Source organism: Mobula birostris, chromosome 7 (genome assembly GCF_030028105.1).
Source record: "Mobula birostris isolate sMobBir1 chromosome 7, sMobBir1.hap1, whole genome shotgun sequence".
In the NCBI taxonomy this organism is placed as follows: Eukaryota; Metazoa; Chordata; class Chondrichthyes; order Myliobatiformes; family Myliobatidae; genus Mobula; species Mobula birostris.
Window position 1 is genome coordinate 53,733,478 of NC_092376.1, and position 17,322 is coordinate 53,750,799.

Genomic DNA, 17,322 nt, shown 5'->3' on the forward strand with positions numbered 1-17,322 from the left:
TTGCACTGTTGTAACTATATGTTATAATTATGTGGTTTTTGTCAGTTTTTTCAGTCTTGGTTTGTCTTGTGTTTTTGTGATATCATTCTGGAGGAACATTGTATCATTTCTTAATGCATGCATTATTAAATGACAATAGAAAAGAACTGCGTGTCCTCATAATCTAATCGAATCTGATAATCTAATCTAATCTAACCAACAGACCTCTGATAGTCAGGATGCATAACCGCCTCTCCCTCCCCATCATCCGCAACACAGGGGCCCCTCGGGGCTGTGTCTGAGCACATTGCTGTACACTCTGCTCACACATGACTGCACAACCAGACACCCGGGTAATCACATTGTCAAGTTCGCCGTTGACACGACTGTGGTGGGGCTCATCACCAACAATGATAAGAAAGTCTACAGAGAGGAGGTGGAAGAGCTCGAGGCCTGGTGCTAGGCAAATAATCTCTTCCTCAATGTCACCAAGACAAAGGAGATGGTTATCAACTTCAGGAGAACTTGCACCACTCACAACCAGTGGTACAACAGTAGAAACTGTGAGCAGTTTCACACTCCTGGGAACGCACATCTCACACAATCTCTCATGGTTCCAGAACACATCCTAAACAATCAAGAAAACCCACAAATGTCTCTACTTTCTGAGGAGGCTGAAGAGAGCTAGACTGTGCACTTCAATACTCATGACCTCCTACAAATGTGCAGTAGAGAACATCCTAACAAGCTGCATTGTATGGAAACTGCACTGCAGCGAACAGGAAGGCTCTACAACAGGTAGACAAAACTGCCCGACACATCAATGGAACCAGCCTACCCGCCATCAAGGACATAGATTCAGAAAGGTACCAGAAAACGACCAGCAATACCATGAAGGGTCCCACCCACCCGGTTTGTTTGTTCCACGCCCATCAGAGAGGAGGCTAAGTAGCATCCACGTCAGGACCATCAGACTCAAAAACTGTATCTTTCACCCAGCAGTAAGAGTGATCAACACCTCCACCCACTAACCCACCCCACTCCACCACCACGACTTTATCATTTCCTGTCAGGGTCACCTAACGTGCAGGCACTCTTGTGTCTGATGTCACTACGCACATACTTTATGTATGTATATAAGCTACATTATGTGTTTATACTTGTTATTTTTTATTATTGTGTTCTTTAACTTCCTTTTTATTGTGCTGCATCAGATCCAGGGTAACAATTATTTCCCTCTCCTTTACACTTGTGTACTGGAAATGACATTAAGCAATTTTGAAACTTGAATTCTTGATTGCCTATGACAGTAAAATGATCTAGTTCCTATTTGGTATAATTCTTGCCATTGATCGAAGTAAGGTACCCTGCCCTACCATTAAATGACATTCAGGAGCCACTGAACACTGCTTTATCCATGCACTAAAGATAATGTGTAAAGCAAAAGCTTGCGGCACAACTAAAGACATAGCCCATATTGCTTACAGATAAATTTCTGCAGAATAACTGCACTCTTCATATTTTGGTAGTTAATGGCATCTATAGTTAAAACACTATCTCTTCAGATCTACACAGTGACAAACATACCCTTGTCATTTGCCTCATTCATGTTGGTGTGAATGGTATGCTGGAGCTGTCCTGGTTGAGGTGTGATAAGTATCGATCTTGGCCGAGTCGTCCCAGGTTTCTGATAAAAGATCTTTGACCCGAAACACAAGTTCTTATTTCTCTGACCTTACGAGTATTTGCAACAATTTTCTTTAGGGTCCAGTTTTAAATGCAATAACAATTATGTTAGCAGCAGGCAAAATCTGAATCACTCCTACACTGTTATTGGGAGAGCAACAGAGTCTGATATAATCACTGCAGATTTGGACTAATTGCAAATTACAACTATTCAAGAAATGGTTGTTGACATTTCAATACTATATATATCCTTTACATTGTTTCTTGACCATATCTGGTATTACAGATTGCTGCATGCCTATAACACATCAGTACAATTCAAACAAAGCATATTATATTTTGAAAATTGCTTAAAATACAGTCAGATGGGGACATATGATATTCATCCAACCATAACAACAGTCTGAAAGATCAAGACTCATATTTACAACTTGTTAATATGCAGTAACAAACCCTTGCTGAATGGTAGAAAATTGCTGATAAGTCATTTTAGTGACCTTGGGTTCAGCTCTAATCTCTCTGAGATTCAAGCATCACTGCTCCATAATAATTGGATATTTTCCATTTGTGCTGGTCATTCATGAGGGGGACATAATATTAAAAGTCACTCTGTCAAAGTCACTACATTCATATCTTGAGTGTGGGGAAATGCAAGGCAAACTGACTTTTCCTCTTTGTTAAAAATTGTCACAATGCATTGGCAATTTGGAAAGAAAGGAAATTAGAACAACATTCTGTAATCAGTTTTTATGTCATTTCTGTCTTTGCCAACTTAAGTATTCAATGCAAAGGAAACTGAAGCACAGCTGTTGTCAGTCTTGAATACTGCACTGAGAATCATTTGAAAGAATGTGTAAAGGTAGACTGCTCCCAAAAAAAACTTGGTAAAAATCTGGAAAAACAGACACTTGGCAACTGCACTGCAGTACTAGCACTTTAGAAAAATCTTCTTGAAGATTGACCAAGTAAACATATAATACCAATAGAAACTTAGGGATATCAAAAAGTGAAAAAAATAATGTTAAGATTTTTCATTGGTTCTTTGCGATCATTTTTCTCAAAGTACTCAATTAGCTAATTTTGGGCAAAATCAATTGAGCAGAGAAGGTCTAGACTGGCTCCCATACGTCCACCAATATGGATTTTAAGCCATATACTAACATCTTTGTATAAAGAGCAACACACACAAAATGCTGGAGGAACTCAGCAGGCCAGGCAGCGTCTATGGAAAAAAGTACAGTTGACGTTTCAGGCCAAAATGCTTTGGCAGAACTGGAGGCAAAAAAAAGGCTGAGGAGTAGATTTAACAGGTGGGGGGGGGGAGAAACACCGGGTGATAGGTGAAACCTGGAGGGAGAGGGATGAAGGAAAGAGCTGGGAAGTTGATTGCTGAAAGAGACAGAAGGTCGTGAAAGAAAGAAAAAGGGGGGAGGAGCACCAGAGGGAGGCGAAGGTTGGGCAAGGAGATGAGGGGTTGGGAAACGGTGAAGGGGGCTGGGGGGCATTAGCAGAAATTTGAGAAATTGATGTTCATGCCATCAGATTGGAGGCTACCCAACAGAATGTATGGTGTTGTTCCTCCAATCTAAGTGTGGCCTCATCATGACAGTGGAGGAGGCAATGGATGAATATATCGGAATGGAAATGGGAAGTGGAATTAAAATGGGTGGCCACTGGGAGATCCTGCTTGTTCTGGCAGATGGAGCATAGATGCTCGGTGAAGCGATCTCCAAATCTATGCCGGGTCTCACTGATATACAGGAGGCCACACTGGGAGTGTCTTTATACACACTTTGTGTAAAGAAATTTTTTTGAAAATATAAGTCTTGGTGAAATTTCCATATGGCTATAGATTTCACCAAAGTCATGATACACAACTGGCTGGCTTACACAAGGAAAAAACTCTATTTGTGCACCACAAATTGAGGATGAGAGAATTCTGCAAGGCTTGCTTGCCAGTGAAAAAATGATTGTGTAGTATCAAGTGAATAAACAAACAAGATCATTTAGAGGAAAGGTTATAGAGATAAATATGCAGAGGCAAAATGTGCTTGCAAATGACAGACATAAAAGAGAAAAGTTTCCAAAACTGCTGGATTATATGTAAAGACAATCAAGGTTCAACTGTAAGGAAGTGTTAGTAATCACCATAATGAATTTGCTCCCAAAGAGTAACTCATGTTGGAAACGCTACAGCAGAATATCACTAGACAAATCTGAGAGGCACCTGAAACTGGAAAATCAACCTCCAGATCAGCAGAGAGAGCCCAAAGAAAATATATCAGCCATTGCTTTTGAAAATTGCACTTTCCTGGTTGCATAGGGCAGGAGACCAAATTAAAAAAACTTTGTGCACTCCAAAGTCACTGATCTGCAATGTGGTCCAGAAATCGGCAATGATAGAATTTATGTTTGATTTTGAGCATTTATATTTCTTGTTTTATTTTACGTAGTGATACAGCACGGTAACAGGCCCTTCGGACTCAACGAGCCCATGCCGCCCAGTTACACCCATCTGACAAATTAACCTACTAACCCAAACATCTTTGGAATGTGGGATGAAACTAGAGCACCCGGAGGAAACCCACCCAGTCGCAGGGAGAACGTAGAAATTCTTTACAGACAGTGGCAAAACTGAATCTGGGTCACTTGCACCTTAATAGTGTAGGTTTTGAAACAATCCTGGTTAGATTTCATTGGCTTCATGCTTCTGCTGAGGAAAACGATTGGGTAATTCCCAATAGTGGCTACTCTTTAGACTCGTAACTAGGAGTTCCAGAAGAAAATTGTTCCTTTTCCAACTTGACTGTTAAACAAAGAATGACTTCTATAGAGAAAGGTTTCTGTTTCATCAGGATATATTGGCGAGAGCAAAGTTGGAAGTTTGCATAATAAAACTGACAGCAGCTTCTGTGTGTGTGCACATTCATTAGGAACCATGCATGGTCTCTATTGATGCATGTTAACTGTCAGGAGGCTTCTGGAGATTTCAATAGGCCCTTTCTTTCGTTCCACAATGCAGTACTAAGTGTCTAACCTCACAACTTCTAAAATCAACCAGTAGTTCTGGATTGACTTGACCTTTGATTTTCTCCATTTTCTTCAGGGGGAAGAGCAAGCTAGTGACTGGGCATTTTTAGCATGTCACCACGGGCTCCAGCAAATCTCTACAGATGTACTGTGGGGAGCATGCTAACTGGTTGCATCCCTGGTATAGAGGGGCTACTGCACAGGATTGGGAAAAAAGCTGAAGAGGGTTGTAAACTCAGCCAGCTCCATTACAGGCACTAGCACCCACCAACCCCTCCCCCCCACCCCACCCCACCATCGAGGATATCTACAAAAGGCAATGCCTCAAAAAGGTGCATCCATCATTAGGGGCTCAAGGACTCCCAGCACCCAGGACATGCCCTCTTTTCACTGCAACCATCATGGAAGAATAACAACAACCTGAAGACATACATTCAACGGTTCAGGAACAACTTCTTCCCCTCCACCATAAGATTTATGAACACTATCTCACTTTTTTTGCTCTTTTTTTGCACTACTTATTTTTACTATATATTTCTTATCATCATTTATAGAATATTTTGCAAATTGCACCATACTAGCGCTGCAAAACAACCAATTTCATGACATTTGTCAAAGATAATAAAGCTGATTCTGCCTCTGATTCTAGAGGATAGCAGCAGAGAATCACCACAGTGGGTGGTATCTAGAAACTATACAATCAGTTCCACTTCAGATGCAGCCAAGTCACAAAATATCTGTATATCAAATGTTGTATATATTTATTTTCACCTCACTCTTACTTGCATTGTGGTCACATTTTAATGCCAAATGCGATGCTGAAACAGTGGGTTGAATCCAGCCATTGTCTGCATAGAGAGGTGCCAGCGATCACTTCTTTCTTGTGCAACTTATCTGACTTGTATGTTTTTTGACAAAATTGGCCTCCCTATTTCTGCAAGAGCAGATCTGAGAGCACTTTAAAACCAGCTCACCTACAAAATGCTGATCTTGAGTAAAAAGCATGGTTTATTTTTCTTTATTTTACCTAAAGTGCAAATACATTGGAAATTAATTGATACAGACATACAACAGAACAGCACAGAAACAGGGCCCTTTGGCATTCAGAGTTGCGCTTAACTAAATGAACTAAATCCCCTCTGCCTATGCGTCCATATCCATGCACATATCTTAGAGCCTCTTAAGTGCTTCTATAAGGCTTGCCTCCACCACTACCCCTGGAAATGCATTCTAGGCATTACCACAATTTGTGTAAAAAAAACACTTGCCCTACTCATCTTCTTTGAACCACACCATCTCCCTTAAATGAATGTCTCTATTATTAGAAATGTCAGCACTGGGAAAGATACCAGCTGAACACTCCATCCATGCCGCTCATAATTTTATAAACCTCTATCAGGCCGCCATTGCTCCAGAGAAAACAACCCATGATTGTCCAACTGCATCTCATTGCACATGTCCTCTAATCCAGACGTCAGCCTGGCAAACTACCTCTGCACCCTCAATATCATTCCTATAAAGGGGTAACCAGAATTGGATGCAGACGCAGCCTAACCAGTTTTATAAAGCTGCATCATAACTTCCTGACTCTTGAACTCAATTTCTTGACTAATAAAGGCAAGCATGCCATACGTTTTCTTCACTACCCTATCAACCCTTGCAGCCAATTTCAGGAAGGTATAGACTTGGACACCGCGATCCCTTTGTACATCAATACTATTAAAGGTCCTGCCATGAACTGTGTACTATCCCTTTACATCCAGCCTCCCAAAGCGCATCACCTAGCACAATTAATTTACTATACAAGGAACTGCAGAGTTGTGTACACCGCTCAGTACATCACAGAAACCAGTCTTCGTTCCACGGACTCTGTCTATACTTCCCTCAGCCTCAGTGAAGCAGCCAGCATAATCAGAGACCCCCACGCACCCCGGCATTCTCTCCTCTCCCCTCTTCCGATGAGCAGAAGATAAAAAAGACTGGAAGCATGTGCCACCAGACTCAAGGGCAGCTTCTACTCCACTGTTATAAGACTACAGGTGTCCCCTGCTTTTCCAACATTCGCTTTACGAAACCTCACTGTTACAAAAGACCTGATTTTGCCGATTGCGTCACCTCTGGTCTAGGCCGGCATTTACATGCCAGGCAGCACCTAATTAATTAGCTTGTTTGTTTCGGCTTTTCTCTTAAAGATGTGCTGGGTGCCTTCCGGCTACCATTGTACTCCTGCATTCTTCGCAGATCGGTATCAGTTCACTGCCCGGAGGGTGGGGGCCACTGCACCACCCCAACCTCAGATGACTCAGCCTAACACACCATCATCAGTGTGCTCGATGTCTTCCCGATTCCCGTAAGTGATACTACACTGTACTACATTATTTCTACTTTGTATCAGCTGTGTATTTTTACATGTTATTTGGTATGATTTGGCAGCTTCATAGCTTAAAGGTTACTGGAGAGCGTTTGCGCCATGTTTTTGCCGACAGCGCTTGCGTGAGATTTTCACTACGGAGAACAGTGCAGGCAATGATTGTGGAAAAGTATTTCTACTTTATATAGGCTGTGTATTTATCTTATCATTCCTGCTTTTACTATATGTTACTGTTATTTTAGGTTTTGTGTTTTATTTGGCATGATCTGGTAGGTTATTTTTGGGTCTGCGAACGCTCACAAATTTTTCCCATATAAATAAATGGTAATTGCTCTACGACCTTCCGGTTTACGAACCGTTTCATAGGAACGCTCTACCTTCGGATGGCGGGGGATATCTGTATTGAATGATTCCCTGCTGTGGTAAGATGGACTCTAGACCTCTCAATTTACCCTGTTATGGTCTTGCACCCTTATTGTTTACCTGTACTGTACTGCACTTTCTCTGTAGCTGTTACACTTCATTCCGCATTTTGTTATTGTTTTAGTTTGTTCTTCCTCAAAGCACCGTGTAATGATTTGATCTGTATTAATAGTATGCAAGACGAGCTTTTCACTCTAGATTGGTACATGTGAAAATAGTAAATTAATTCCAATTCAGAAGCCTAGACTACTTGATCTCACAAAACAGACCTGCCATGCTAAGAAACAGTCTGGTCAATCGTCACTGTACTCTGTCAAAAATGTATCCATTTCAGATAAGGTGATTCAAATTGTACACACAACTCCTGGAGTGGTCTCACAGGGCCTAATTTAACTGTAGTAATACGTACACTTTCACCCTTCTGTTCACTAAAGGCTCCCCACGAGCTCCCCAGGTTTCAAAAGGCCTAACTTTTGGAAATCCAATTTTATGCCACACAGAAATATAGATATGAACAAAGAATATCTCTGTGAAAAAAGTCTGTCAATTGTACCTGTCCGTGGATGTTTGCTGTAGTCTTCAATGTATAAAATAACACTGAATAATTTATTCTCAAAATGTCTGTATGGGCCACCGTCCAAATGTTTAAACTGTGGTTTAATTAAAAGTAAATAAATGTTGTTTCTGCTGGCACTCTGGCTCTTTTATGACCCTATCTATAGTGACTGACTGGAAGTGAATGAACTTCTGTTGTTATTTCCTTCACTCACTTGTTTTCCCTTACTGGAAAACCATTTGGTTCCGACTGACAGATAAATTGATTCATGCATTTCTCAGGAAGGGAATACTGTACTTACATAACCTGGGAGACCTCTGTATTATTTACATTCCCAGTGGACTGCTGTACTTATACCATAGTTTGTGTACAAGAGAATCTGCCCTTTGAGCATCAAATCTCCCTAATCTCTCACCATTTAAAAAGATGCCACACCTCTATATTCTTCTGCCCAAACATTACCACAGAATGGCAGGAGTTCTAGACAGTCGATATCTCAAATGTTATCATCTGCCCTGTATATTTCTCTGAAACTGCTGCTTCCCTATCAAACTGACATTTTCTTCTATGTTTTTGTTATCAGTAGACTGAGAAATATATTTAGTCACCTCAGCCATACAATTGATTGAGAATAACTGGGCCCAAGCACTGCTCCTGTGGAGCCCCACTGATCATAGCCTGCCAAGTCACCCCTTCTTATTACAGGAGTCTGGGTTCAATCCTGGTTTTGGATGCTGTTTGCATGGATTTGCATATTCTCCTTGTAACTGCATAGGTTTCCTCCCATACTTCAAAGGTGTGCAAGTTAATAGGTTAATTGGTCTTTCTAAATTGTGAGCTGGTAGCAAGTTGATAAAAATAAAATGAGGCTATTGTAAGCTGACAGTAAATGGGTGGTTATACAGTTTTTTAATCTGTTAACCAACTCTCCATCCATGCAAGTCTGCAAGTATATTAGTTCACCCCTACCCCCGCTGCATGTTCTACCTTTATTAACCATTCTCTCGTGTGGGATCTCATAGAAAGCCTTACAAAAATACAGAACATAAAATATTTGCTAATTCCCTATCTGCTGTTCTAGCTATGTCCTCAAAAACACTAATAGTTAATCAAACAAGATTCCCAATAGACCCATTTACCGTTTGTTGTTCTGTGGTTGTTGTAATGCCAGAAGTTCCAGTTATTGCTGGTGAGGGATGACATGTGCCATTTACAACCCTTAGCATCACTGAGTGCAAATATCAAAAAAGCTGATGGAAATCGTGCATGGAAATGTCCAGTGCAATTTCTCCACTGGGACACCTCACCGAAAAATGATTGTTTGGGCAATCTAACCTAGGATAACTTGCTCCGAGCAATTCATGCGTTTAAAATCAGTACTAAATGTAACCGTACAGAAGTTGCTTGAAATAGTGAAGTTCTTAGTTTTAGCCAGTAGATGATGCAATTGAGTGAGCTGTGAAATCTCCCACCCAACTCTATTGTCCCTGCATATTTTTTAGAAATATTACATTCATCAACAGGCCACAGAAAAAAAACCTCAGCATAGATTATTATTCTGCATATTATTCTGGATATCTATTACATATTTCATAATGAATGTAATTCACAGGCAATTTGCTTTTGACTGTAGATGTACTGATTATACCCGACCAAAGTACATTCACCGTATTCATTATCTGTTTAATGGAAAATAAACTGATTTCCTAGGGGCTGTGCAGCTGAGGCCTGAATCTGCAGGTGGGCCCTACTGCCAACGAAAAACTGGCTGATTTTTTTGTTTTAATTGGATATTCTGGATACCCCTTTGATTCAGATAAGGCCAAAATATTGGAATTCCAGGCACTTAAAAACAATGTAGAACCCTCACTGTATATCCAACACTTAATGAACCAGGTCCCATAATCATCTGCAGCATTTCCAGCTGAATATTCTTTGGAGTTATTGCAAAAAAAAATGTGCTGAAGGAATTTAAAGCATGTGTATGCATAGGAAAATGGAAACAAAATAAATGATCCAAGGGCGAAACAAAGAAGGAATAAGAGAATTTTATTCCTTAAATTTGATGGGCTAAAAATATGACTGGGCATTAAATCTATTTCCAGAGCATTTAATACTCTCTTCAGTGCCGTCAGTATGCTCAGAAGCTGCAGTGGCAAATGCAGGGACAGAGAAGCAGTGTATAATTGATCCCAAGTGTAAAACCCAGCTAATGAAAGCATAAAACATCAGAAAAGGACAATGAATCATACGGGAGATGGCATGCTGCTGATTGCCACTTCCCTCTCCATTATCTGAAGGATATTAGTCGTGACCTATCTGAAGGGGAGCTAGGATTACGTGATGTCATTCATTCATGGCTCCAATAAATTTATTGCTTTCTAATAGATGTAATATTTGTTATCTGGGTTAAAACAAGGATTTATACAATCCATTTATTATGTCCAGCAATGACAAAAAATGCTTATTATTCAGACGAGATGTATTTTCTTGTAACATGCAAATGTTGCTTTATAAGTGGGTGATAAGGCTATATACACATTATAGAATTCTACCTGAAAAAGAAATCATTGGCTTCGGATACCATGGAAAGTAGGCATTTTTAGATGAGCTAACTTGGTCGTTGAAATACAAAATGCTTTAAATAATAAAGATAAACATGTAAGTGACTTTGTTGAGGGTCTATATATCATGTAGCCAATGCTCTAAATTGAACCAGTCAAAGTGATCTGTTGTTCCCTAATTACCACAGAAGGAAAGTGCCTTCTTCCAAAGATGAGATAAAAGCCCCACCATGAACAGTCGGACTCACCCTTTCACTTTTCCGCTCTTCCAGTTTGGATAGCGTAGGAGCAGAGTTTGATGGACTGGAAGTCGCCAAGGAACTTGCTGGCCCGCCCATTGCATCTCCATTCAGGTTGGCTGCATTAACATTCGGTGGAGTAATCGCTGCAGCCGCAGAGGTGAGTGAAATCGTTGGTCTAGTGCCAGGAGATCCAGAGGTTTGATGAACATGTTGTGGAGAGGTCACAGGTTGCGGCCTCACCATGGTGGCAGGGACTCGGGTGGGGGGACTTTGTGTTCTTAGTGGTGGTACAGTTGCTGTTGGACGGTCAAGTACTTGAACAGCAGGATGGACTGAAAAACGAAACAGAGCATAGGAAAAGAGTTGGTTAGAATGACCCAAGTGCCCCTAGCTTGTGGCAAATAAGACGGATGTTCATTTCGCAGATTATTTACAAATAATGTTAATGCCCAGATTATAATGCATAAAGAAAATTAGATACAGTAATTTATACAGAATATAATATATACTACTGTTGGGGATTTCAGATGGATGGTATTCTACAAGTTACATTTGATAACTTAAATATATAATATTCAACATCCACTGCTCCACCCCAAAGGCCTTTCCTAGGCTAGGCAACAAAAGAAGAATTCTTTCATAAAACAGATAGCCTTTGAAGTTCTTTAGTTTGCTACTTTGTCTTGTGAAACCATTCAAGCCCAAATTTAACTCATAAAACATGGCCTTACTGCTCCTGCTGAGATAACCAGGATATTACCAGTTATCTGAAACGCTATATTCTACTTATACTTTTCATGGGGACTTTTGCCATTAGCAACAGATGACAAGGCCAGCATATCAAAGCAACTTTCAAAACTCAGCTGAAAGAGTAAAAGAACAGGTTTGTTGCTTTCACGATAAACAGACCCTTCTTTTTATAGATCCATCTTGTTCTCCGGCCCTGTTATCACCAGGAGTTTGGGGCAACTTAAGGAAAGTTGCATCACAATGTAGGGGATGGATATGGCAGATCATCCACCTCGTGCATTACAATATGACCTCTCCTTCAGTTCACATATTTTAATGTTGATGTGTGAAACACAAGCACATTTTCCTCTTGTACTCCAGAAATGTAACCTATGCGATTTTACTAAAGGAAAATGAATTATTAGTAAATGTTATACAAAAGGTTAAAAAAGTCATGAATTATTTACTTATTGTCAAAACAGATACTAAAAGACCAGAATACCAAGTTCTGACATAGATCTGTGCTACATTGAAAGTGCCTTCACTTCTTGTCCTCATGCTGCCTGGAGGCCAGGAATCTCCAGGAACACATGTAATAGAAAATGCCTGTAATACATTCACTCAGTAGTCAGTGTGCTTCATTCTAAGGGGATGGAATCACATAAATCAATCCCCAAAGTGTAGGCAAAAGAATTCAAAAGCTCATATACGATCTATTAGAAGCGTGCATATAGTTAGCTGGCCTCTAGAGAAAGGGAATTAGAAAAGAAACAAGTTTCTTTGAAATGTATCATGTCACATGCCTTTTGTATAACATTCTTCAATCAACAGCAATGTTTGTCAGATCTTTCATTTAACATGCCCCTGCCTTTGTCCACATTATGTTCTAGAGGATGTTTACCTGGGTCAGCTCCTGTCTTATTTACTGCTCCCTGCACTGTGGGAAAGGTGGCAATATTGCATCACGGAGCTGGCAAGGTTATGGAACTGGCTAATGTGAGGAGTGAAAGAGATCTGAACTGTATTGCAAATATGAGAATATTTGCAGCTACTGGAAATCCAAGCAATCACTCAAAATGCTGGAGTCCTGTCGAAGGGTCTCAGCCCGAAATGCCGACTGTTTCCTCTTTTCCTTAGATACTGCTTGGCTGCCTGAGTTCCTCCAGCACTTTGTGTCTGAACACTTAACGGGAGGTTAGCATACAAAGGAGGTAGGAAAAGATGATGTCCAGTGGAAAAGACTCACAAGGAGTATAAACAATCGCATGCATAAATTGGGTGAACAGCTTACTTTTATGCAATGAATATAACATTTACCAAGAGCGGCACTCCATTTAACCCAACGCATAGTAAAGATACGTTTTATTTGGAAGAAAGAGAAAATCATGTGCATTACATACCCATCTGCGTGGCACTGCGAGCTTGGTTGACAGTTTGCTGTCCTGAGTATCGCAAACAGTTGAGTTGCGGACTGGATGCATGAAGCTGTGCCTGTACAGGGGGGCTGGCAACAGGGGGAATAGGCCTCACTCCATTATTCACAAGACACGTTACTGCTGGGCTGCCTGATGAAGAGTTTCCTTTCATGTTTTGGGCCGTGCCTCCTGGCACTGTATTTCTTGACTGAGTTGCTGCAAAGGGAGCCCTAAAACAACACATACCATGCCCCATTGAATGACTACACACACCAACATTTCTTTACTTTAACAATATTGCTTATGGAAAAATATTTCAACAGCAGCAATTTATCTAGGCCTCTAGCAATGTTGAATATCCCAGCACATGTATTCCTCCTGCCACGATCCATCCCATCTTACTCTAGCTTTGTTAAAACCACATAGCAGGGTCACAGGCAGCTGCTCTCCCTAATTCTATGATCTACACCCACCTGGACACAGGAGTTACGTAATTCCCTGGAAAGACACCAGACATTCCTGTCCTCAGTGAAGTGCCTTTGAACCATCCATCTTGGCATTTCTCAATAACGCGATACATTTCCCCTTTCCGCAGCTCCATCTCATCCGCTTTTTGTGGCTTATAGCCATACATGGCCATGTATCTGAAATGCAAAATGTCAAATCCGAGGTCTCAGTTCACAATCTCCTCCCTGCATTATGCATTAGTCAAAAGACCTCCATCGATGTTACTTTTATGAACAGTTTTTAGGGATATACTCCATGTGCCCATTCTGAATGGCTTTTACTTGTTCTCACACGCCAATCCTCCATAAATTTCAAACAGCGAGTCTCGTCACAGTCCACTGGAGAGCAATCTACATTGGTTGAAGGGGTTAAGGCAGCTATCAATTGCTGACCATAGCCCACCATTTTCACTCCACTTCCATCATTCTCCAATGGGCCACATGATCTAATGGATCGCATCATCTAAATGAAACTTGGAAACACAGGCTTTAAAGGAGCACTACCCAACGAGTCACCCTAACAAATAATGGTAGATTTTTTTAAACTGTTAAGTAGAGTATTGGAATGGTTTAAGACCCTGCCCAATTTTCCTATCAGATTAAGTAACTTGAAGTTGGCCCTATATCATGGTACGGGGCAATGGGGTGGTTGTAGAATACGATGATATGAGATTTTTTTGGGCAGTAGATTAACTACTCAGATTTTTTTTCAGTGGCCCTTTAGCAAGTTATGCAACTTTAATATCATGAACTAGATTTTTTAAATACTAAAAGACTTGTGTATCATACCAGATTTATTGTTCACTGAACTATTTGCACTGGTGAGCTTGGAATAAAACTGAACTACTGCAAGATGGCTAATTTACAAATTTGTACACTCTGAGGAAGTCATTGTTTTCTCTTTTTTAAGGATAACTTCAATGACATATCCTGAAGTCTCAGTCAGTTCCGCATACTGATTCCTAATTATATGTGCAAATTGATGGTTCATTTGCCCTCAGGGCAATTGCATTTTAATTTTAAAAACAATTAATTGACCAAAATGTTTTGAGGTATTTTTACGAAATCAGAACTCTTCAAATAAATTAATTTTTCTACAGGCTTATACATTTCACTCCTGTATTTTAGATTAGATCAGCAACAGATTCAATAACTTATTAATGCATTAATTTCACTGTACATCTCAGTCACAGTCATCACACTAAGTGATAAACTATATATGTTAGTAGCTAGATAATAGCAACTATGAACAATGCTAAGCAGCATAATTTTGTAATAGAACTTATCCCCAACAACAATATTCCACTAATCACAATCAATGTTAGAAAAGCATTACCTTTTCTAGCCAGTTCTTTCCTAACTGGTTCTGTAAACAGACTTTGTCATTGTTAGGTATTTATATTGGCAGGTGTTGTGTATTTAATATGTCAGTAATATTTGTGTAATCTTGTATACGTATTGTTTGATTAAGCATCCTTCATAGTTAATATAATTCATCATAGGTTATATGTAAAATTACGTGAATTTCATACGTCATCACAATACCACATGATACATGTGTGCTTCACTTAAACGAAACACAAAGTCAGACGCACAGTTAGGATTCTTGTGTTTCCCTTTGAAGTAGTTTAATGGTTACAAAGCATTACACTGGCAATGAGGTATTTTTTAAAGGAACCCGAGGTGGCTACTGGCCTGTTGAAGTGCAGCAACATGTACAAACTAAAAAACAAGCAGCAAGGTACAGCAAGTAAAAAAAAATGAAGCCTAGCACGTGCAGAGACAGTCAAGTGGAAAAAAAGGGCAGTAAACAGAAGAATTCACAAGTTCATAAAGACTTGAGTTCCAGGTGATAATAAGCATTAAAAAAAGAGCAGAAATGGCTGGCTACATCAGAAAGATTGTGCTACAGAAAGATTAAGAAGGCACATTTGATTACAGAGACAAAATTGAATTGTAGATAGGAATAAAAGTGAGATAAACAAAACTGCAATATCCAAACAAAAACCAGCCTTCCTGAACAAGTTGTGTTACCATTGTGACATACACCATAAAAGCAAATTTAAAGGCAAAACTTGCAGAAAATGCAACAAAGTAGGACACATGCAAAGAGTATGTTGGGCAGACAAAGTAAATGGACTGCACAGAGGAGAGAACAAGATAAAAAGTCTGGTTGCCATTTCAAAAAGAACACTAATCTGCACGGTATTGATGAAAAATCTGATAATGATGAGAGTGACAGAGGACTGTGCAGCCATGAGATTTATAATGTGAAAACTAGCAATACACAAGCAATATGGCTTACACCAGAAGTAAACAGCAAGTTAACTAAAATGGAACTGGTTCAGCGGTTTCAGTCAGTCCATAAAATGGGTTTGAAGAGCTTTTCAAAGATACTAAACTGAAGCCTGCAGATACCCATCTAAGGACTCATACTAGAGAAAAGATACCTCCTGTGGGAATGACATTCATAACAGTAAAATACAATAACCAACAGCCACATTGAGCTTATATGTAGCAACAACAGGAGGAGGTGGGGATGAGATTGCCTGAGACAACTACAACTTGATTGGAGATCTATCCACCATTTGCATGCCATATCCCCTGCAGTGAAGCCAACTGAAAGCGAATTAAGAAACGTATTTGATTATGACAAAACTGTCTCCATGCTGTACATCATGAACAGTGGTCCAACAGAGGGCAAACAGGTTCTGTGCCTCTGGTTGGAAAGCATACTGGACCAAGGGAGGACCATGCAGCTTAGAGGGATGGTGAAAGTGTCGAAAGCAGTGGTCTGACCTCAATTTTTATAGGTAACACATAGAGTCATAGAATAATATAGCACAGAAACAGTCCCTTTGGCCCATCTAGTCCATGCCAAAGCATTTCAACAGCCTACTCCCTTCGACTGCACCTGGACCATAGCCCTCCATACCCCTACCGTCCATGTAACTATCCAAACTTCTCTTAAAATATTTAAATCAAACTTCCATGCACCACTTGCACTGGCAGCTAATTTCACATTATCATCACTCTCTGAGTGAAAATGTCTCCCCTCGTTCCCTTAAACTTTTCAACTTTCACCCTTAACCTATGACCTCTAGTTTTAGTCTCACCCAACCTCAGTGGAAAAAAGCCTGTTTGTATTTACCCTACCTATACTGCTCATAATTTTGTATACCTCTATCAAATCTCCACTCAATCTTCTACGTTCTAAAGAATACAGTCCTAACCTATTCTTTCCTTATATCTCAGGTCCCCCAGACCTGCATTATCCTTGTAAATTTTCTCTGCACTCTTTCAACCTTGTTTACATCTTTCCTATAGGTAGGTGACCAAAACTGCACATAATACTCCAAATTAGACCTCATCAATGCCTTATACAATTACAACATAACATCCCATCTCCTGTACTCAGTACTTAGATTTATGAAGGCTACTGTGTCAAAAGCTTTCTTTATGACCCTATCTACCTGGGCCACGACTTTCAATTAATTACAGACCTGTATTCCCAGATCCCTTTGTCCTACAGCACTCTTCAGTGACCTGCTGTTCACTGTGTAAGACCAACTCTGTTTGGTCCTACCGAAGTGGAAGACCTTGCATTTGTCTGCATTGAGCTTCATCTGTCATTTTTCAGCCCATTTTTCCAGCTCATACAAATTCCTCTGAAAGCCACGATAGCTCTCCTCACTGTCCACTACATCCCAATCTTGGTGTCACCTGCAAATTTGCTGATCCAGTTAACCACATTAACACACAGATCATTGATACAGATGACAAACAACAATGCACCCAGCACCGATCCCTGAGGCACGCCA

At 40.2% G+C, this 17,322-nt stretch overlaps 1 protein-coding gene and 1 long non-coding RNA gene across 4 annotated transcripts in view; one reads left to right on the top strand and one right to left on the bottom strand.

Moving 5' to 3' along the window:
• LOC140200206 (uncharacterized) overlaps positions 1-10,991 on the top strand; it is a 30,038-nt gene extending 19,047 nt beyond the window's left edge. The window contains exons 2-3 of the long non-coding RNA XR_011886574.1: positions 6,888-7,045; positions 10,882-10,991. This is a non-coding gene — a long non-coding RNA (uncharacterized lncRNA). The remainder of the gene's footprint in view (positions 1-6,887; positions 7,046-10,881) is intronic.
• LOC140200205 (E3 ubiquitin-protein ligase SH3RF3-like) overlaps positions 1-17,322 on the bottom strand; it is a 348,769-nt gene that overhangs the window by 18,267 nt on the left and 313,180 nt on the right. For all 3 annotated transcript variants that reach the window (XM_072263173.1, XM_072263172.1, XM_072263171.1), the window contains 3 exons: positions 13,469-13,639; positions 12,981-13,225; positions 10,858-11,183 (listed from right to left, as the gene is read on the bottom strand). In XM_072263173.1, coding sequence (XP_072119274.1) covers positions 10,858-11,183; positions 12,981-13,225; positions 13,469-13,639 — 742 coding nt within the window. The remainder of the gene's footprint in view (positions 1-10,857; positions 11,184-12,980; positions 13,226-13,468; positions 13,640-17,322) is intronic.